At 39.2% G+C, this 24,079-nt stretch overlaps 1 protein-coding gene across 8 annotated transcripts in view; it reads right to left on the reverse strand.

The window, feature by feature from the left end:
• Positions 1 to 19,145, reverse strand: part of C6H8orf34 (chromosome 6 C8orf34 homolog) — a 348,003-nt gene extending 328,858 nt beyond the window's left edge. For 2 of the 8 annotated variants that reach the window (XM_081501834.1, XM_081501835.1), the window contains exon 1: positions 19,021 to 19,145. In XM_081501834.1, the coding sequence (XP_081357960.1) occupies positions 19,021 to 19,023 (3 nt within the window). In that variant the 5' untranslated portion in view covers positions 19,024 to 19,145. Of the gene's footprint in view, positions 1 to 10,856; positions 11,524 to 19,020 lie in introns of those variants that run through there. The other 6 variants (XM_081501829.1, XM_081501828.1, XM_081501833.1 and 3 more) reach the window with 4 other exon arrangements.
• Positions 19,146 to 24,079: the final 4,934 nt, after the last annotated feature.

A 24,079-nucleotide genomic window follows, 5' to 3' on the forward strand; every position in this document is an offset into this window, starting at 1 on the left:
AAAGAATTGAAGGCACTCTCCAAAGAAGCAGAAATTATGATCAAATGGCATTAACAAAAAGTGGGAGGGAAAAGATAAAGTAAAACAAATGAAGACAATATGGGAAAAAGAATGAGTGTATAAGTCACATGATAATGGCCTACATTCTGACTATCATTAGGCTATGAGTTTTCCAGAAACCTATGTCAAAAAAAAAAGGAAGGAGAAAATACTTTTAGGTACACAATTCAGAATATGTATATACTATTTTTGACATTATTAAAATGTGCAGTAGTTCTTACAAAAGATGCTGCCTAATGTTATAAGCATGTCACTCCACACATCCCATAGTAGACGAAACTAGGCATTTTCATGGTCTAATTTGAAAAATGACTCTCAGTAGCAGTTTCTGAAATCACTCCACAGTTCAGCTCAGCAAAACTAATTCTTCCATGGGGCAACTTTATGCAGACTGGGTATCCAAATCATTGCTCAACTAACTGTATCCTAAAATACACTTTTAATAACTTGAGAACTTAATGCACTTCAGGAATTCTTCTCCAAATATTATTTCTCAAAACTGAACTAGTCACAAACTGAGCGACTCTGATCTCTGTCTTGGATTCCTGACCAATCTCTAGATCGAAGCAATGAGATGTAGCCAAGTGTACACAGACCTCAATGTCTTAACTTAATGTTAAGTGAGGCTTAGACTGAAAATAATCCTGCAAAAGCTAGGACTTTTTGTGAGCTTCCAAAAAGCAGAGTATTTGTCACCTGTGCAGCAGACGATGAGATGGTTAGATAGCATCACCGACTCAATGGACATGAATTTGAGCAAACTTGGGGAGACACTGAAGGACAGGCAAACCTGGCATGCTGCATACACAGGATCACAAAGAAGTGAACACGACTTCACAACTGAACAACAACATATACACACACACACACACACACATATATATATACATAAATTTTTTAGTATTTATTTATTCACTTGGCTGTCCAGGGTCTTAGTTGCAGCATATGGACTTTTTAGTTGCAACATGCAAACTCCCACCTGTGGCACATGGGACTCAGTTTCCTGCCCAGAGATAGAACCCAGGCCTTCTGCATTGGAAGTGTGGAGTCTCAGCCACTGGACCACTGGGGAAATCTCCATCTGCATATTTTAACAGTGTTGTTTTTCATATCATTGTTATATCACTAAGAGGAAAGATACTAGAGAATGTTTCCAGAAATGTTTTCGGTCAGAATAGAATAATACTGTTTAATTAATTGTAGCTATTTAAATTATAATTTTATATAATGTTAAGATGGTTACTATATTTGGAAAATAAAAAATATATTGGGAAAAGGTGAAATAACCAAAACAACACTAGGTCCTATGGAGAGACTTCTTAGGAGTACAAGAGTGTCTTATACAATGGAGTTCACTCCATACAAACAGAAATGTTATTTCAATGTATAAGCAAATAAAATGCATTCTCAATTCAATACAGCTTAATCACTATGAATTTAGATCAATATGTTCAAACAGTGAGGGAATACACTCCTGTATGCTCCAGGTTATACTTCAAAAAGAAACTAATCTTTTTATGTTAAAGGAACAACTTACAACCTAAAACTATCAATGTATTTCAAGTAGAGCACTATAAAACTATCAAATGATTTAGATACTGTTACTAATTCATGTTTAGATGTCTTCCTGTTGCTAAGAACTTTCAGGAACAAAAGTAATAACAACAGAAGCTATTCTATTAACAACTCTGCCCTTTACCTTATTCGATTTACATAGTTGATTTCAAGGCTAAATTTCTTGAAAATTAATCTCTAAATGTGAATTTCAAATATGAATTTTTTACTGCTTATAGTGTAATGATGGAATATATTGATGAGCATGAAGTGGATCAAGCACCAAGAAAATCAAGGTGTGCTTCTGCAAAATTATCATAACAGAATGGTTCAGAGTGTCCCAAATGTATCAGTCTTTTCTATTAAGAAATATACAGGAGTTTTTGAGGACAGGAGATCTTTTATATAAATCTATACTTCTCAGTACGTAATACAGCATCCAATAAGTACCAAATGAGTGGCAGTGAAGTTCCACACATGATGCACTGAAGAATTTAATAGCTGTTGAAAAGACAAACATGTGATGAATTTTCAAGACAGTGAAATCTCCCATAAACTGCTGAGAACATTTCCAGATTCCTAATACAAAACATAACTCAAACACAAACCATAATTTTGAGATGTGACAGGTTGGTCCTGATTGTCTTCATTCATAAATGTACTGACAACTATTTAGTAGAATACCTACTACGCACCAGGAGAAGGCAATGGCAACCCACTCCAGTACTCTTGGCTGGAAAATCCCATGGACGGAGGAGCCTGGTGGGCTGCAGTCCATGGGGTCGCTAAGAGTCAGACACGACTGAGCGACTTCACTTTCACCTCTCACTTTCATGCACTGGAGAAGGAAATGGCAACCCACTCCAGTGTTCTTGCCTGGAGAATCCCAGGGACAGGGGAGCCCGGTGAGCTGCTGTCTATGGGGTCGCACAGAGTCGGACACGACTGAAGCAACTTAGCAGCAGCAGCAGCAGCAGCTACTACGCACCCCCTTCATGGATCACAGCCTTGTCGTGGTGAAGGGGCTTGCAGAACTCAATGAAGCTATGAGACACGTCTTGCAGGGCCACTCAAGACAGACGGGTGATAGTGGAGAGTTCTGACAAAACATGGTCCACTGGAGTACGGGATGGCAAACCACTCCAGTATTCTTGCTGTATATTGTCACCCTGTTTATTTAACTTATATGCAGAGTACATCATGCAAAATGCCAGGCTGGATGAATCACAAGCTAGAAACAAGATTGCCATGAGAATTATCAACAACCTCAGAAATGCAGTTGGTGGCACTCTAATGGCAGAAAGCAAAGAGGAACTAAAGAGCCTCTTGATGAAGGTGGGAGAGGAGAGTGAAAAAGCTGTCTTAAAACTCAGCATTCAAAAAACCAAGATCATGGATCCAGACCCATAACTTCATGGCAAATATAAGGGGAATAAGTGGAAACAGTGACAGATTTTATTTTCTTGGGCTCTAAAATCACTGCAGACAGTGACTGCAGCCACAAAATTAAAGGACACTTGCTCCCTTGAAGAAAAGCTATGACAAACCCATACAGCATATTAAAAACAGAGATATCACTTTGACAACAAAGGTCCATGTAGTCAAAGCTATGGTTTTTCCAGTGTCATGTACTGGTGTGAGAGCTGGACCATAAAGAAGGCTGACTGCCGAAGAATTGATACTTTTGAATTGTGGTACTGGAGAAGACTCTTGAGAGTCCCTTGGACTGCAAGGAGATCCAACCAGTCCATCCTAAAGGAAATCAACCCTGAAAATTCATTCGAAGGACTGATGCTGAAGCAGAAGCTCCGATACTTTGGCCACCTGGTGGTAAGAACTGACTCACTGGAAAAGACCCTGATGCTGGGAAAGACTGAAGGCAAGAGGAGAAGGGGGCGACGCAGGATGAGATGGTTAGACAGCAACACTGACTCAATGGACCTGAGTTTGAGCAAACTCCAGGAGATGGTGGAGGACAGGGAAAGCTTGGTGTGCTACAATTCACAGGGGGCAAAGAGTCAGATACGATTGAGAGACTGAGCAACAACAACGTAACAGCGTCATGTATCTTCCTCCCTGTTAAATGCAAACGCACCTGAGAGAGGGAGCAGTTATGCACTCAGAGGGGTGTGAATTAATTTATCAGGACCTCTATAGGAAGCAGATATTAAAAAGTGGAAAATATGGCTGAAAGTGAATTCGGCAATTATGTTATTCACTGTACATAAAGATTAATTAATGGGATGTGGGATATTTTGCTCTAGGTCTTAAAGGAATAGACATCAAGATGGTATTTGCTAGCTGGTTCTATCTTCAATGTTTTTTCTCAATAGAAAGGAAAAATATACACAACTCAATGTTTTGTTTAACTCAATTAAACAAACTGAATAAAATTTTGTTTAACATCAGCTGAGCACCTGATTTATAGTCTGGGCTCCACTAGACACTTGAGTAGATAACACAATAAAGCAGGAGGCACTTGTTTCCCACCTTCAGGAACTTAAGATCTACTTCTAGATACAAGACATGATATATGAACAAATAGTTATTGTTATCACCTTACTGATGTTCACATATCCTTACCTGCAGAAGAAGGGCCCTCTCTCTCATTGGATAGACTGTCCTCTACTATTAGGAGTGGACAGAGGAATGGCATAGAAAGAGCAGTTCTATTTAGGTCAGTCACATCATCCACTTTTTTATCATATGCATTTTAGTGTTATAAAATTCCCTCTCCACCCTGCTTGAGCTGCATCTCACAAATGTTAACATATCTTCCATTTCATGGTTTGATATATTTTTATTGCCTTCTGATTTCTTCTTTGACCAGTAGATTATGTAGAAGTGTGATGTACGGCTTCCCAGTGTTGGGGGAATTTTCCTCTTTTCTATTACTGATTTCTAGTTTTCTCCCACTGTGATGGAGAAAACATTTGCATGATTTCAGTTGAGGGGTGTTTTGTGGTTCAGGGAATGGTCTGTCTCTACATGCATTCCATGCAACTTGAAAAGAATGTGTTTTCTGCTGCTGTTGCATAGAGCAGTCTACAAATATCAACTAGATCCTGTTGTCTGATGTGCTGTTGCTTTCTCCTGTAGTGTTTCTGATTTCCTGTCAAGTCGTTCTTTCAATTGTCAAGAGAGGGATTTTGAAATCTTGAACTATAATTACAGATTTGTCTATTTTTCTTTTTTGTTCTATCAGTTTCTACTTCATACATTTTGTAACTCTGCTGCTCAGTACATACACACTCAGGATTGCTCTTTCTCTTGGTGGGTTAACCCTTCTATTATTAGGCAATGACAATTCCTGTCTCTGGTAATTTTCTATCCTCTAAAGTCTGCTTTATCTGACATTAACATAGCCACTCCTGCTTTCTCTTGATGTCTGCATTTTTTTTTTATCATTGTACTTGTATCCTGCTTATATCTTTATATTTGATATGAGTTTCTTAGAGACAGCATTTAGTTGGATCATGTTTTTAATCCATTCTGACAATCTATCTTTTAACTGGTATATTTAGACCATTTGCATTCAATTATTGACATATTGGGACTAAAGCCTGCTCTGTTTTTTTGTTTTTCTGTTTGTTCTCTCTTTTTTTCTCCGTTTTCCTGATCCTGTGGGTTATTTTAACATTTTTTAAAATTTTCATTTTTATTTACCTATATTTTTTGAGGGCATCTTATTGTATAGATTTTTTACTTGCTCTAGTATTTCAAATCCTAAAAGATGATGTTGTGAAAGTGCAGTACTAAATATGTCAACAAATTTGGAAAACTCAGCATTGGCCACAGGACTGGAAAAGGTCAGTTTTCATCCCAATCCCAAAGAAAGGCAATGCCAAAGAATGTTCAAACTACCGCACAATTGCACTCATCTCACACGCTAGTAAAGTAATGCTCAAAATCCTCCAAGCCAGGCTTCAGCAATACGTGCACCGTGAACTTCCAAATGTTCAAGCTGGTTTTAGAAAAGGCAGAGGAACCAGAGATCATATTGCCAACACCTGCTGGATCATCGAAAAAGCAAGAGAATTCCAGAAAAACATCTATTTCTGCTTTATTGACTATGCCAAAGCCTTTGACTGTGTGGATCACAATAAACTGTGGAAAATTCTGAAAGAGATGGGAATACCAGACCACTTGACCTGCCTCTTGAGAAACCTGTATGCAGGTCAGGAAGCAACAGTTAGAACTGGACATGGAACAACAGACTGGTTCCAAATAGGAAAAGGAGTATGTCAAGGCTGTATATTGTCACCCTGCTTATTTAACTTACAAGCAGAGTACATCATGAGAAACGCTTTGGGCTGGATGAAGTACAAGCTGGGATCAAGATTGCCAGAAGAAATATCAATAACCTCAGATATGCAGATGACACCACCTTATGGCAGAAAGTGAAGAACTAAAGAGCCTCTTGATGAAAGTGAAAGAGGAGAGGGAAAAAGTTGGTTTAAAGCTCAACATTCAGAAAACTAAGATCACGGCATCTGGTCCCATCACTTCAGGGCAAATAAATGGGGAAACAGTGGAAACAGTGGCTGACATAATTTTTTTAGGCTCCAAAATCACTGCAGATAGCGATTGCAGCCATGAAATTAAAAGACACTTACTCCTTAGAAGGAAAGTTATGACCAACCTAGACAGCATATTGAAAAGCAGAGACATTACTTTGCCAACAAAGGTCCATCTAGTCAAAGCTATGGTTTTTCCAGTAGTCATGTATGGATGTGAGAGTTGGACTACAAAGAAAGCTGAGTGCCAAACAACTGATGCTTTGAACTGTGGTGTTGGAGAAGACTCTTGAGAGTCCCTTGGACTGCAAGGAGATCCAACCAGTCCATCCTAAAGGAGATCAGTCCTGAGTGTTCATTGGAAGGACTGATGTTGAAGCTGACACTCCAATACTTTGGCCACCTGATGCGAAGAGCTGACTCATTTGAAAAGACCCTGATGCTGGGAAAGATTGAGGGCGGGAGGAGAAAGGGAAGACAGAGGATGAGATGGTTGGATGGCATTACCAACTCAATGGATATGAATTTGGGTAAACTCCAGGAGTTAGTGATGGACAGGGAGGCCAGCCGTGCTGCAATCCATGGGGTTGCAAAGAGTCAGACACAACCGAGCGACTGAACTGAACTGAGGCTTCCCAGGTGGTACAGTGTTACATAAAAAATCTGCCTATCAATATGGGAGACGCAAGAGACTGGGGTTCAATCCCTGGGTTGGGAAGACCCCCTGGAGGAGGAATTGAAAACCCACTCCCATATTCTTGCATGGAGAATCCCTATGGACAGAGGAGCCTGGTGGGCTACAGTCCATCAGGCCACAAAGAGTCAGACACAACTGAGAAACTGAGCACCCATGTACATACTACATATTATATTATACATGCAGAATTAGTCAACAGGTGTTGTCATTTTACCAGCTAAAGTGAAGGACAGGAACCTTACCTCCTTTGTACCGCTTTTCTCGTCCCTGATTATATTAATAATACTATTTTCTTAAGTACTTCTTCTATATACATTTATAACCACATCTGTCATTGTCATAATGAGACCTTCAATCAGACATAATTTAATAAATTCAAGAGAAGGAAAATGTATTATCTGTACTCATTTTTGTATTATCTGTACTCATTTGTATTTTTGCTCTCTCCATGTTCTTTCTCTTTCCTGATGTTCTAAACCTCCTTCTTCTTTTATCATTGCCTTTCTGTTTAGAGAAATTCCCTTAGCCATACTTTTCAGGAAGGACTGCTGGTGACAAATTCTCTTGGTTTCCCTTTCAAGCTGGGATATTCAAAGGACTTTTCCCTTTCAAGAGAAGGATATTTTCTCTATAGAATTCTAGTTTCTTTCTATATTTTTTCAGCACTTGAAAAATACTGTTCCATTGTCTCCTGACTTCAGTGGGTATGATGAGAAATCTGGTGCCATTCTAATTGTTTTTTCCCCTATAGGGATAATGTTGCATTTCTCTAGCTGCTTTCACGATTTTAATCTCTTCTTTTTTCCTGAGAAATTTCATTATGATGTCTCTTGGCATGGATTTTATTAAAGGGGTGGCCTTGTTACCACTGCTTTCTTAAACTGAAGTACAGTTGATTACAATGTACACAGGGACACAGCAAAGTGATTCATATATATATGACCATATGCATATATATATATATATATATATATATATACACGAATATATAATCTTTTTCAAATTCTTTTCCATTATGGGTTGTTACAAGATATTAAGTAGAGTTCTCTGTGCTATAACTTGTTATTTATTTTATATACAGTGGTTTGTATCTGTTGATTGCAAACTCCTAATTAATCCCTCCCTCCCCCTCTTCTCCTTTGGTAACCATGCATTTGTTTTCTAAGTCTGTGGATCTGTTTCTGTTTTGTAAATAAGTTGATTTGTATATTTTTCTTTTTTAGATTCCACATACAAGTGATTTTATATGGTGTAGGATTTCCCACACTTGTGTGTGTCAGTGTGAGGATGACCCACATACACAAGAGTGTGACCTTGTCAGTGTGACCACACTTGAACCAAGATATATGACTTCCCTGAGCACCATCCCAACCAATAATTTTCAGTGACAAAATGTTAGAAATAAGTAAACTAAGTAAGAAATTAACTAAGTAAATAACCTGTACAGGTTAAAAAAAAAGATATGTGTTCTCACTACCAGTATATGTTACCCTTGCTACTGTTTTAAGTAACATCCATGTGCTGTCTTTAAAGTGTGTCACTCCAATATGTCTTCTTAAAACAGTCCTAACAAGATCTGTAAAGGGAAGGTACTGTCTGGTTCTGTATATTTTCAAAACTAAAGTAAGCCTATGTCACCAACTCCAGTGTCTCAACATACACACATACAAAAATTACAACCAAGCACAGATAATAAAACCTGGCATCACCTAATGATCTCAATTTGTGATTGGTAAACGGAGATTTTAGCTTATATCATTGTTTCTTACAATGTGGGGCCAAGAATTAAATATGTGACAGTCCTTTGTGCTACTTCCTACTAAATTCAGATGCTTCAGCCCTTTTTATGAGAACCATTAACTAAAGTCCTGAGCACTTTGAGGAGAATGATAGATCAATATGTCCATTTTACACTAGTTTCACTAATTTTCTAGTATGAGGAGATTTTCCAATTTTGTAAAGTGTGTGTATTTCTACTCTCAAAAACTAAGCTCTCTCATGATTAAAAAAACTGTTGCATAAGGAACTCTTCTTCAAAACTTATCCATTTTCTCCCTTTAATCACTTAAAGTACACATCAACCTTAAAAAATTAACTACTCAAACTGTAATCCAAGCTATTTAATAGAGGAGTATTGTAATATGTTACTCCCCCAAATCAATAAAATACAAAGTGTATAATTCTTGTTTGTTTTTTTAGTGAGGAAGTCTAACACTTCATGACACAATTTTACCATCACTTACAATTCATCAGTGCAACTAGCTAGTCAGCACCTGAAAATGTGAACATTTAATAAAAACCAAGTTGGATCTATTTCCTAATTATGTAGAAAGTTCACATATATTTCAAACTCTATTATTATCACTTGGAGAGAATCTGGGGAATTTTAAAAGTTAACAAACACCAACAGCATCTATTAAAAACAATTCATCTATTCTTCCTAGTAAACTATACTTTATATTCTAGAGAAGAAACACTCCAAATGTATTTATGTTTCTTTTGATGTAATCAACTGTGCCACAGAGGGTTATTTTGTTTCTCCTTTAAATATGCGTAGGTATATTTAGTATATGTATATACATAATTTAATACATATATACATAATTGTGTATAGTCTCTAATCTTTAGACTAAAGGCAAAGAAAGGAATTCAAGTAGCTCCAGCAATTCTGTTAATACTCTATTAATACTCTGCTTTTGTGGACTTCCTTTGCTCACACTTTTGGCAAAAACAAGAATCAAGACATATACTGTAGGACTTTATGAATACTCTACAACGAGTTTGGGTTGAAATAATGGTCGCATATCTCAAGACAGTACATCGTTAACTTAAAAGTTGGTCAGAAAAATAAGAGATCTTGAAAATCTTGGTAATGTGAAACCCGTTATGATCACACCCTTGTCTGTTCCCTTTTTGTGATGGGACATTAATTTGCATCCTTGTTTTTCCTGCAATTGTCATTCTCCTTTCATCAGTCCTGACAAAGGTGCTCCATCCTCCCGCTTAGCTCTTCCTCTTGCCGCGTTTCAGTCTTAAAACACTGCGGTCATGTAAAATTCAAAAATGACCACAATGTTTTGGGGTTTATTGTGGGGAGTGGGGAATCTCGACCCCCTCCCCACATCCTCTCACGGCAGGTCGGTGCCCAACTGGACGGCTGAACCAGAGAGGACGGGGGCCGTGGAGACCCCCTCCCCGCCGGTCTCTGCAGCTGCCCAGAGCCCTGGCCACCGGCGGGACGCTTTGCCTGTGTCGGGTTTCAGTCCTCACTCTCTCCTGTTCTCCGGTTCTTCCTTTCTCCTACAGTATTTTGTCATCAATTCTCTGATGGCGAGAAAAAAACAGCTCAGAGCCCCACATCTCCTTCCCATAAATATGCGTGTGCTTTTCCCGAACCTTTCTCCGCCCCCTTTTCTTCACCCCTCGCCCAGCACAGGTAGGGGCTGCAAAGCAAAGAGCTTTTTTTTTCCATCCAGAGACCAATATCAGCGCCTCAGCTCGACAATTTCATTCAACACGCCCGCACCTGCCGAAACCTACTCCCTACCAATTCAGTTTTCTCCCGGTTAACCTTATTCCATCCCACTGCTAAGCACCTCCTCCATCTTTTTCAGGTTCTACTACTGCCCACATTTGGAAGAGAAAAAAAAGAAAGCAACGCGCAAGACAGTGTGAATTCCAGGAAAAAAGTGAGCGTGTGTAAGACTGAGTGTGTGCATCCATCCGTCTCAGCCTGTCCGGGCCCCTGTGCATGTGGTGAGCGGTACAGGACAGCCGGACACCTCAAACTATCCCTGCCTGGGTCATGCTGGCCCCTCCAGAGTTCACCTGTCCGCGCCCAGGTAACCGAAGAGGTGACCGCGCGGGCGCGTTCCAGGACACCTGGCCCGGGCAGAGCGAATGCCAGAGAACCGGGGCCACGGAGGCGCCCCTCCGGCGCCTCCCTTCTCTCTCCGTCCTTCCCTCCGCGGTGTTCTGCACCCCTTCTTCCTAAGACAAACGGGACCGCCCGCACCCCAGCGCCTCACCTCAAACAGCGGACCGATCCTGTTCTTCTCCAGGTAAGCCTGGATCCGGGATTGCTGATGAGAGGCCATGGAGAGACCGAAGGGCCACGGAGCTAGCGAGAGAGCGCGCGGCCGTGCGCCTCTGCCGGGGGACACCCCTGCTTTCCGCTGGACCGGGGCCGGGCCGGGAGCTCGGGAGCCTCGTCTCCCCCGGAGCGGTGAGCTGGGGCTCCGGGCGCGGGCGTAGGCTGCAGCCGCGGGAGCCGCGAGCGCGTGGGGCGCCGAGAGCCGGAAGCCGGGGCGCGGCGCCGCCAACTCACACAACTCGGAGGCGAGGCGGGCACTCATTCACCGCGTTCTCCTCCTCCTCCCCAAGCCCGCAGCTCTCCGCAGCTCCCGAGCCGGGGGACCTGGAGCTGAGGCTCCCAGTTCCTTTTTCCTCCGGGCGGCGGCGGCGGCGGGAATCAGGGGGCGGGCGGCAAGCCGGGAGGTGCGGCTCTGCTTAGGGCACGCGCCCGGGGGCGCCCTCGGGCGGACCGGGGCTGCGGGGCTCGAACCAGCGGGGAGCGCGCGTGTGCGTGCGTGTCCGCGCCCGCCCGCGGCGGCGCTCTCGCCCAAGTGACGGGAACACCCGCCCGGGCTGCTCCCGGGTCTCGGCTCGCCCTGCCCGCCGCTCCCTAGCGACAGCGCCGCTCCGAAAGCCAATGGTGGAGATGCTTCTTTCAAAGTGCACGTAAATCTGGCGCTTGTTGGCTACTCCTTGGCAGCTGCAAAAGCATTCGGAGAGGGGGTCGTCCCCATCGCGCTCCTTCTGAGCCTCTCCTCGCACCTCCACCAGCTCAGGGTCCGAGGTGGATAGAGTTGTGAGAAGGAGCATGGGTCTGAGGGTGTACCACTAACATGAAGTAGCCGTCCATCAGGCCGTCTGGCTTGGCTTAGAGCAGGTCCCGCTGAAAATTCCCAAAGTACAGACACTCAAAGGTTGGGAGCAAACCTTCAGGTTTTGACAGGAGGAAAGCGATGAAGGAAGCTAGCCCTTCCTTCCAGTTTGCCTTCCTAATCCTCATGTAATTATGTGGATTACCACCCACATGAAATTATGGCTATATATCTATAGCTGCATCTCCAATACTACAGAATTGCACTCAAGGATGTTTCCTTTAGATGCTTCCTGTGTGTGTGCCTGTGTGCTCAGTCGCTCAGTGGTGTCTGACTCTTTGCAACCGTTTGGACTGTAGTCGGCTAGGCTCCTCTGTCCATGGGCCTTTTTAGGCAAGAATACTGAGCTCCTTTGCTGAGCTCCTCGAATTTAGCCAATAACTTTATTATGCAAGGGTTTCTAAGGGAAGATCTACAGGCAGTAGAGGTTCCTTCATAAGTTCTCTTTCTTGTGGAAAAAAGAAAACTCAACAGAGCCTCCAAAGCCAACTTCTCTGTCTCCTAACCATGATGTGCTACCAAAATAAAAAGATTTATTTTAGTAAACGTGGTTTAAAATGAAGGGAATAGTTATCCTTAAGTAGACTGCAAGAGTATAGATTTCCTTGTCTTTTGCCAGCCGCTATGTTCTGGGTTTCTGTTATTCATAATATCTTTATTGGTGTCAGTGGTTTTTCATCTTTATATTTTAAAATTTTTGTATTAATTAATTTTTTAAGATTGTTTCTATATGGACCATTTTTAAAGACTTTATTGAACCTGTTACAATATTGCTTCTGTTTTATGTTTTTGCTTTTTGGATTCCAGGCATGTGTGGTCTTAGTTCCCCAACCAGGGATCAAACCCACACCCTCTGCATTGGAAGAGGAAGTCTTAACCACTGGACCACCAGGAAAGTCCCTTATCTGTATTTTAAAGGAACTACTTAAGTAGAAACATGCACTAGTAAGGAATGGAATATCCCAGAAAGTATTGTTAGTGCTGTTTCAAAATTCAGATAAGAAACCTGCCAGGATACCTAAGAGCATAACCATCACTGAAAACCTGAGATAGACATGATTTGCATTGGAAAGATGCCCAAGTTAATACTTTTACAGTCAGACTCAGGTGATCTGCCCAGGGAGAGCTAAACTGAAAAGCAGTGAGGTGCCCAGGGTTATCATATATTTTCCACTGACAATCAAAGGCCTACTTACTTACATATTTTTTAGCATGTTCAGGAGAAATTAAATATATAGAGTGAATATCAGCATTTTATTTGATATTAGGTATAGTATACAGACATCTATGACTCAGCTAAAAAGTCAGGCATTTTCAATACCACATAGTACTGGAGAATCAGAATGGTACCTTTTTTAAAGAGACATGAGGAAAATGCTTCTTTAAATCAGACTATTACCCTACTTAATAAGTCTTCACCATGCTCAGAGCACTGCATCCAGGGCCTTGAATGGAAAAGACAAAGTTTTGCTGGCAAAATACTTAAGCAGTAAAGGGAAGATCATGAAGATATATATAGTATTTATATGTATATATATATATATATATATATATAAAAACACTAGACATCCCCAAATTACATTTTTTTAAATTCATGAAATATTTCTGAAGTTTTTCAAGGCCTTAAATACCATCTCTTCCACAAGGCACTTGGTTCTTTCCACTTATTCTCAAACTTCATTACTAAAATAAATATTCATTGCACAGCCTCTCCTTGGCAGACATTACATTAGAAGTGAGAATTCAAAGGTGAAGGGCCTTCACCTTTGAAAGAGAAAAAGAACTAGTCTTTTTCTCAGTTGTTCAGTCTTTTTGAGACAATTGGTATATACAAAGATAATGACATTATAATGTATTGTGCCAACATATGGATTATACATAAAATATGTATTTATATACATAAAACACATAAAGCATAGATACATTAAATATGCTGTGTGAGTATTAAAGAATGAAAAAATTACCTGTGCCCACATCATCAAGGAACACTCTGTAAAGAAGATTGCATTTGAGTAAAGTGTCAAAGGAACAATAAAATTTTAAAGTTTTCCAGATAGGATTGGTGAAGTGAGAATGAGGATGAAGTTTCAAACTTTGGCATTAAAAAAAATTGCTGTGGTTGAGACTCCATACTCCCAATGCAGGGGACAGGGTACCAGTTCAAGCCCTGGGGAACTAAGATCCCACCTGTGGTGCAGCCAAGAAAACAAAAACAAACAAACAAAAAATAGCATGAGCAAAGGCACACAGGCATAAAGCACGCTGGTGGTTAGAGAAACATAGGGTGGATATGGAGGAAGATTGGCATGTGTGGTTAAAAATGTAAGCAGAGTTCAGCTCACTAAAGGTCTTACTTCCTAAGAAATACAGACTTGCATTTCCTGGGTGATGAGACATAACTGAAGAGTTTTGAGGAGAGGACTGTTATACTCAGGGAAAAGTTTTAAAAAGATAGCTTTGGTTACAACAGGCGTGATAGATTGAAGAAGAATGATATGGGAAGAGCAAAACTAATTTAGAATCTGTAAACAAAACTAATCCAAAACTAATTTAAGGTATGGAATCCATAAACAAATCATGAGGGCCAGCCTTTGGACCAGGGATAAAAGCATGGGGAGGATGGAAAACGTTCAAGGAATATTGAAAGACTGATTTGTTGATTACCTTTATTTAGGATGAAGTTAGAAGAGGGAATCAAAGATGACCCTCTAATTTCTGCAATAAAGCTAAAAGGATTATAAATTATTCGCTTAAGTCACCCAATAAATAATTGATAGGGCCAGGTTTTGATTCGGTATTTTCAAACCCCAAAGCTAAAGCTACTTCCATTTTTTACCCTGTATCCTGAAAATGAGTCAAGAATTTCATTTCCAAAGATCAGCATCCCTTAGTAGCAAGGGCTGTATCTCCAGACCTGGCACATAGTAGGCACTCAATAAATAGCAGTTAAATGAATGAATTAAATTTTAGTAGATAAATTCAATCCAGCTATGTTCTTTTAGGCTAAACTGTGCCTCTGACAAAGGGCATTTATATTCTGTCTTCTTCTATTTAATTAATTGCATGTGTATCTTTAGTCTCTCTTTTAAATTACAAACTCTTTAAAATCATGAACTGTATCTTAATATTTTTCTGTGCTTTATATCATGTAACATTGTATATTTTCATACAATATGTTTTTCATAAACATATCTTTAATTAAATTCTGTACATTTTGAGAATTTATTTCATTTGCTGAAAGTAACCACTGTCAAAAAGTAACCACTGTCCTGCACTGAATTTCTTTTGCAAACATAACATAGTACCTTTATGATCTTTTCCCTTTTTTGGCTTGAGTACAGCATGAAAAGGCCATTTTCGATGAGACTGTCTTGACCTCATTGTGCTACAAAAGTGCTTATCAGCATAATTTACAAATATACAGAATCCAATTTATAGAATGTTCTAAAAGCCCTGATCTAACTCCATCCTGCATAGCTCCCAAAACAAATGATTTCTGATTAGAGACAAGAGAACAATGGTGAAGGCCAGTAGGCCTAATTAGGAAGTATAAACAATGTAATCCCCTGAAATTAATTAAATACTGAAATAAGAAGACAGAGAAGTTCTATACCAGGACACTGAACTTAGACTGCTAGCATGAAGCATACTTGCCCCCTTCCTGTATCTTGCTCACCTTGCCACTTTAAAACAAACTCAGACAACTGTTTTTCCAAAGAACTCAGTGTATCATGCAGGATTTTAATTTTTGAGTTATTAAGTGGAGAGGCAGCATCAGAGACTGAAATGAAAGAGATTCTGGAAGAGATAAAGCAGAGACCTGGAGACACGAATATAGTACTGAATGAGGAACTTCCTAAATGTCCTTTGATTTCAAAGTCAGAATTGTTAGAAAATGAATGATAATTATGGCTTAAATCACATGAAACTATTACATAATGGGATATTCCATAGATGGAAACTTTCAAAATACACATTTCAGGAAACAATTCCAAAGATGCCTGGGTATATTTTGATGCTAATAGAAGAATATTTACTATCATTTCACATAGTCCATATACTTTCTGTTATAAAGACTGATTTCAACATACTATTAAGTTTTTAATTAGCCTAAGGACCCATATCTGTGTTAGTATGTGTGAAGGATCATTTAGGTCTCCCTTGAATTTGATTCTCTCTTTAGTATCACCTCAGGAAAATGTAGAGAGTGTTTTCTTGTTTGCTCTTAGTTGGTGGTTCAAATGCAGCTGAAAGCAGGGGTGAGGGGGAGGCATTCTTTGGGAATCTATCAGCTAGGGACGGTGGAGCCTGGTGGGCTGCCGTCTATGGGGTCGCACAGAGTCGGACACAACTGAAGCGACTTAGCATCAGCATCATCTCTGAGAATGCTGACCTTGGAGTTCTAGCCCAGAACAGAATCTAGGCTTTGCCATTTATTACCTGTGTGATGTCGAGCAAGCTACTTAACCTCTCTATTCACAGTATCCTCATGTATAAACCGAAGATAAACAGTACCTAGTTCATCAGTTTATTATTAGTATTTCATGAAGGAAGCATTAATATGGAGCCAGGTACACAGCAAAGATTCAATAAAAGATAGCGCTAATATTGTTATTAATTGTCATCATGTCATCATCGTTATCACCACTAGCATTATCAAATCCCTAAGACATGGACTTGCAAAATTCACATAAGCTGTATTAAGCCAGTTATCTGAAGAAGTCCTAAGTAGGAAGAATGTCTTGCAAAGCAAAGCCGTAAGGCAGGATATGAAAGTCTCTTAACTAAAGAAAATAAGAAAAGTCCTTCTAAATTCAAAAAGAGAGCTGTAAAAATAATAATAAAGAGAGCTATAAGGTGAAATGGCAACCCACTCCAGTATTCGTGCCTGGGAAATCCCATGGACAGAGAAGCCTGGCGAGCTACCGTCCAACGAGTTAGACACAATTTAGCAACTAAACAACAAAGGTGAGTATAGAGTGTAATATAAAATTATCTACTCAGTTGGATTACTCTACATAAGAAATTATTTATAAGGGATGAAAGGTTTCCACATGAAGCCTGGTAAAAGGAGAACCAAGAGAATTGGTGATTATCCACACCTATCGAGCAGGACAAAAAGCTACAGGACCCAGCACAAATGAATCATTAAGAGAGGGTCATTAAGAGAGGATGGTCACAGAGAGATAGTTTTCTTCATTTCTGCCTGAAGTGCTTCTCAGAATGAATTCAAATGATGAGCATATATACAGTATGGCTTATGTACCAGGTACTGTTATGAGCACTTTCTACACTGCACTAGGTCATCTCATCCTCAAAACAACATCCTGAAGTAGTTACTACTATTATCCCCTTTTATTCAGATGAGGCAACTGAGACACACAGAGGATAAGCAACCTGCCCAGGGTCCCAGCTAGTTAGTAGCAAAGTCCATATTTGAACTGAGGTAGTATCTTAAACATCACTGTATTGTCTCCCAAAGCTCTGACCACTTATGTCATTTCCTTTGTATTGAATTTGTTTGGACCAAGAGGTATTTTGATGGCTGCTTTGACCTCACTGCTATGTTTATATGAGGAAGGAGATAACCAGGGTGGCAGATACCCATGTAATTTCTGGTCCTATACTAAATGAAAACTTTAGCAAACTGGCTTATATGTGTCTCTTGAGAGTTCAAATAATGCTATCAGTCACATTGGCAGTGATTGAACTGATAATGTTGACTCACTGGACCTCCTAAATTGAGAACTCAAATGATACTGGCAGCTTGTGAAATTCTGCCATCAAGCCCTCTCAGGGAAAATCTCTATCACTTTAATTTCCACATTTAAATATTATCAGGTAACATTTCTCTCTTTAATTTCCCCATTTAGCTTTTAATATGTGGCATGTTTACAAGCAAGCACCATCTAACATGCTTTATATCAATAACTTTTTATAATATATATTTGCATTACATCATAAATCATGGAAAGGAAATCTACAGATATCAAACTGCAGATATCTTTGATACTTATTTTCAATAAGCTTTAACCCTGACATGCTTTCTGCTTATAATTCCCAAAATGATTTCCAAATGATTTTTCATTGTAGTGAGAGCCTTTGTTAAGAAACATAGCTTAAACAATGAAAACTGCTACAGAATACTGTAACATGATACTGAATTTATTGAAAAGGAGGAGGAAATAAGAGCAGACTAAGCAAATAAAAGATGACTTAGAAAGGAAAACAGTTCTACTTGGTGTACACCCTGGGGAGCCAGGCACTCTGCCTAGGACTGGATGTACTATTGCTCCTATCTAGCTATCAAGGAATAAGTAACACAGGACTTATTTCTCAAGCACACATCCCTGTAAATGCCAACTAATGCTCAGCCATAATGCGGCACATCAAAACTGCCCTAGCACTGAAGGCTAAAGGTACATTTTAGCAGAATTAGTGGACCCACCATTGCCTAGGGGGAATTTAAATTTAAAAGAAAAGAGTATGGCAGCTCTCTACAAAAATACTCTGCAAGCCATGGTACCCAAATCATCACCAACTTTTCTCCTTCCAAAGCAAATATTGGTCCATTTCCTATGGAAAATACCCACCCCACCTCCAGCCCTCTGGTGGTTTTAGTCCTGAGAGTCAGAGATGTCTCTTGTGAGGTCTAAGTTTTTTTGCTAAGTTCCATATATGTGAGAGACTCACACTGAGTTATTGTATATCTACCATGAAATATTTCTGATGAGGTCAAAAAGAAAAGCAGCTAAACTTACTTTGTCTGGGAGGATTAGAAAACCAAAAGTTAAATGAACAAATGAATGAATTCATGGATGGGTGGACAGATGGAAGAATGGAGGAAGGAAAGAATGAATTAATTAAATGCTGATAATTTATTAGGTAATCATGTGTATGCGTCTGTGTTAGTTGCTCAGTCATGCCCAATTCTTTGCAGCCCCATGGACTGTAGCCTGCCAGGCTCCTCTGTCCATGGGATTCTCCAGGCAAGAATACTGGAGTTGGTAGCCATTTCCTTCTCCAGGGGATATTCTCGATCCAGGTATGGAACCCAGGTCTCCTGCATTGCAGGCAGATTCTTTACCATCTGAGTCACAAAGGAAGCCCAGGTAACCATGTTGCATATCTAATAATCAGGTCCTCAGTCATTTATGTCTGTATCCTCATTTTCATGCATAATAAAGCTTATTGATTTTGTTCAATACACAATTCTTCTAAATATTTATGAAGCATTTAAACATACCATTCCAATAAGATGACAGCATTGCCTTGCCTTTGTATGTTTTACTTGAGTCGCTGCTCTTCAATTTGCCATTTCTTTTCTTCTTTTCATTTTTAAAGGAGAGTTTTTCATCTTGAAGCGTGAGCCTGAAACAGAAACAGAATTGTTGATCAGTAAAAACCAATAGACTAGAATTGATGATAAATGTTTTCTGCAACATCTGTTTTCCAACATGTATTTTGAGATCCTTTTGTCTGTAAATGCTTGCCCCTGACAGTCATATTCCTAGGCATATTTTAGTATCAAATTTCTGACACTGAACCCAAGATTTCATTTATTTTAGGATGGCATTCCTTACTCTCAGCATATACTGACTCATATGATCTGTTTTGCGAAAAATATTATCCAAAAAACTCATTTATTTCTTCCTTTTCACTTCATTATCTTTAATAAAGTGGCATTATGTAAAAACTTGCCTTAAAAAAGCAATGACACTAAGGCTATTTTGGAATTTAAGCTGGGAACAAAGAAATATGGTTAACCTTTTACATTTCCTAATATTTAATTACGAAGTAGTCTCCCTCCAGTGAAAAATTAAAATTAGGCACTCACAGACTACCACCTTAGGAAATAAAAAATGCAAGACTGAATTTTTCAGATATGTGTCTTGTCTGCTTCTAAGCAAAAATAAATGATCTCTGTATTTGTTCAGTATTTGAGCTGCTTGCCACAACTTAAGTGTCCACTGACATTTCTATCTCCCTCAGAGTGTAACTTTCTTAAAGGTAGTTAACCTGGCTTTTGTGTCAAACTTGAGATTGAATTATTAGTCAGCTGTACACACAGCTACAATTTTGTGACCACAATTACTCTTTTCTTTTTCCCCTGCCATGCAAGGCATGCTAGATCTTAGTTCCTGACCAGGAATCCAACCCATGCTCCCAGAAGTGGAAGAGTGGCATCCTAACCGCTGGACTGCCAGGAAATCCCTCACCCACTACTATCACTGCATTTTACAGAGGACAGAATCACAGCCCAGAGCAGTTTAACAACATACCCAACTAGTTAGTGGGAAAAACAAAATCCGAATCCAGGTCTGTCTTATTTGGAAGCATGTGTTCTTTCACTGCATTACACAAGAACAATTTCTGTTTTAATTGCTTTGATTACCCATCAACATTTCAATTGCTTCTTTTTTTTTTTTTTTGGTAATGTTTTGACTTTCATAGCTATTTCTATTTGGAACAATATTCAATTATGCCATTGAATGCATTTGTAATGCAACTGATCAATCTCATATTTTTTAAGAGTAGGAAGAGGTATGTGTTTGTAATACCTCTTGTAATATTATAATATAATTTTTTGGTAATTTCTCACTAATTGTAGAATAAAAGAGGTAATATTGGAGAATGTTTAGAAGTATGGGTTCTAAAGTTAGACTTTGTATTGTTTACATTTTAAAACTTTCTGTATATTATGATGTTTGACATCTTTTCATTATTTTTTATTGGAAGTATAGGTGATTTACAATATTATGTTTGTTTTAGGTCTACAACATAGTGATTCAGTATTTTTGCAGATTATACGGGATTATAAATTATTACAAGATAATGGTAAAATTCTCTGTGCTATACAGTATATTGCTAATTTATTTATATATAGTAGTTTATATCTATTAATCCCATAGCCTTAATTTGTTCCTCTCCACCTCCCTCTCCCCTTTGGTAACCATAAGTTTGTTCCCTAGACATGTGACTTTATTTCTGTTTTGCATATACATTCATTTGTATTATTTTTTACCTTCCACATATAACTGACATCAAACAGTTTTTGTCTTTGATGTTTAACACCTTGAGAACATTTCTGACTGGGGAGTGACGGTACCTCCTCAGGCTAGCCAGTACTTAGAAGTACATTGTTGAAACAAGTAAAAGAAAATCTAAATAAAATGAACAATACCCAATATTCATAGATTGTTAAGATGGCAGTACTCACCATCTGATCTACAGATTCAACACAATTCTCACCAGAACTCCAACTGACTTCTTTAATAAAATTGGCAAGCTCATCCTAAAATCATATGGAAGTGTGAGAGACCCAGAATAACCAAAACGGTCTTGAAAAAGAGTGAAGTTGGAAGACTCATACTTCCTTATTTCAAAACTTACTAAAAAGCTATGCAGTAATCAAAACAGTGTGGTACTTGCATAAGAACAGACATACATATGAATGAAACTGAATCTAGAGACCAGAAATAAAGCCTCACATTTATGTTGACTTGATTTTAGACAGAAGTGTCAAAGTAATTCAAAATTTTCATCAAATTGTGTTGATCGATATTTTCATCAATATTTCTATCAAATGGTGTTGAGATAACTGAATATCCACATGCAAAGGAATGAAGTTGGACTTCTACCATACTACATTCAAAAACTAACTCAAAATGGATCTCAAAGTTAAGATCTAAGACTATAAAATTTTATGAGAAAACAAAGGTGTACGTCTGATTTAATGCTTCCTTAGATATGTCGTGAAAAGCACAAACACACAAAAATAAATTGTATGCCATCAAAAACAAACACTTTTTTGATGCAAAGGCTACCATCAAGAAAGTTAAGACAACCCGAAGAATGGGAGAAAATATTTTTAAATCATACATCTGATGACACATACCTAGAATATATGATTAACTCTTACAATTCAGTAAAAAAAATACCAAATATTCCAATTAAAAATGGACAAAGGAGCTTCACCGACATTTCTCCCAAGAATATATACAGATGGCCAATAAGTACATGAAGACATGCCTAATGCCATTATTCATTAGGAAAATACAGATTAAAACCACAATGAGATTACCACTTAAAAGATAAGGATGGCCATGATACAGTTACAAAGATAAACAATAAGAAGTGTTGGCAAAGCTCTGTAAAACTTGGAACCTCACACATTACTGCTATGTATGTAAAATGGTGCAGCCAATTTGAAAAATAGTCTGGCAGGCCCTTAAAGGGTTAAATATCAAGTTATATTACCCAGCAATTCCACTCCTAGGTATAAACTTAGGTATGAAAACACATGACACCAAAGAACTTATACATGAATCTTGTAGCAGCAATATTCATAAAAGCCAAAAAAGTGAAAATAATCCAAATACCCAATGTTCATTACTAGATGAAAGATTAAATGAAATGTGATATGTGCATACAATGCGCTTCCCTGGTGGCTCAGTGGTAAAGAATCCGCCTGCCACTTCAGGAGACACAGGAGATTTGGGCTCAATCCCTGGGTTGGGAAGATCCCCTGAAGGAGGAAATGGCAACCCACTCCAGTATTCTTGCCTGGGAGATCCCATGGACGGAGGAGCCTGGCAGGCAACAGACCATGGGGTTGCAAAGAGTCAGACACAACTGAATGGCTGAGCACACACATACTCATATAATATCTTATATGTCCATATATTATCTTATGATTTGGTAATAGAAAGGAATACAATACTAATCCATGCTACAGCATGGATAAACCTTGTGAAACAAATCAGTTACAAAGCACCACATATTGTGTGCTTCCACTGATATGAAATATCCAGAATAGGCAAATCTACAGGGATAGAAAGTAGATTAGTGGTCTCCTAGGGCTGGTGGGGGAAAAGGCAATGGCAACCCACTCCAGTACTCTTGGCTGGAAAATCCCATGGACGGAGGAGCCTGGTGGGCTGCAGTCCATGGGGTCGCTAAGAGTCAGACACGACTGAGCGACTTCACTTTCACCTCTCACTTTCATGCACTGGAGAAGGAAATGGCAACCCACTCCAGCGTTCTTGCCTGGAGAATCCCAGGGACGGGGGAGCCTGGTGGGCTGCCGTCTATGGGGTCACACAGAGTCGGACACGACTGAAGTGCTTAGCAGCAGCAGCAGCAGCAGGGCTGGTGGGAAAGCAGGTGGCAGGTAATGGGGGAAAGAGCTTTGAGAGGGGAAGGTGCAGGCAGAAATAGGGTGGATGAATGATGAGTGACTGCTGATGGGATTTCTCTTAGGGGTGATAAAAATGTTCTAAAATTCATTGCGCTGATGGTTTCCCACTTTCTAAAAAACATTCAGTCATACACTTTAAATTGGTGAATTGTTTTATGTGAATATTGAATTTCTTTCAATAAAGATGTTTTTAAAGAATTAACAGTAATTGTTAAATTATGTCCTGGGGTCTTCTTGGATTCTTGTTTTTGTTCGTTTAATTGTGTGTGATGGAAAAAAAGGTGATTATAAAGTACACACAGTTATAAACAGATCCTTAAAACCATCCTTTATTTGGTGAGCAGCATGATGGGCTAAAACTGCAGGTTTAAAAACCAAAGGGAATTAAATGATTTTGCATTAAGTTTGAGACTACAAGCATCTGTGTAGATTCAGGAAAGAGGAGACACTTGGCCAGGCCAGAGAGAGGCAAAGATGCAGCGTGAGGAGAAGGAATAATTACAGCAATATTGAGCTGTTTTGCTTTTTGATGCAATAGATGAGAATATGCATACATTCATTTAAGTAGAAAATATCCAGCAAAACCATTTCTTTCTCACTGAGCCGGGACCTGTTTTGAGCGTCTGTCCGGAGGGTAGCTGCCACATCATCTCAAGTGCTGATGGAGCTTTCCTGTTGGAGAAGGATAATTAGAAGTCCTTTTTGGTTTCTTTCCTTCTGGAGGTTAAGATTACAATTTTTAGGGAGTTTCTTGGTGGTTTAGTAGCTAAGACTCCATGCTCCCAGTGCAGGCGGCCTGGGTTCTATCTCTGGTCGGGGAACTAGATCCCACAAGCCACAACTAAGAGTTTGCATGCCATAACTAAAGATCCCACATGCTGCAACAAGACCAACACAGCCAAATAAATAAATAAAATATTAAAAAAAGAATTACTATTTTTAAAATTCTGATTTTCTATCTTTCAGCACTTAGTCTTAATGCTGCAAATACTCTGCAAATTTTCTTTCTCTTCCACCAAAGTGAAGCTACTGAGAATTAGCCCTGATGATACGTGTTTACAGGACATTGATTTTCACTACTCTGTGTATTCCATGGTATGAATAT

Source organism: Giraffa tippelskirchi, chromosome 6, assembly GCF_054371585.1.
Source record: "Giraffa tippelskirchi isolate mGirTip1 chromosome 6, T2T-mGirTip1v1.2.pri, whole genome shotgun sequence".
NCBI classification, from domain to species: domain Eukaryota; kingdom Metazoa; phylum Chordata; class Mammalia; order Artiodactyla; family Giraffidae; genus Giraffa; species Giraffa tippelskirchi.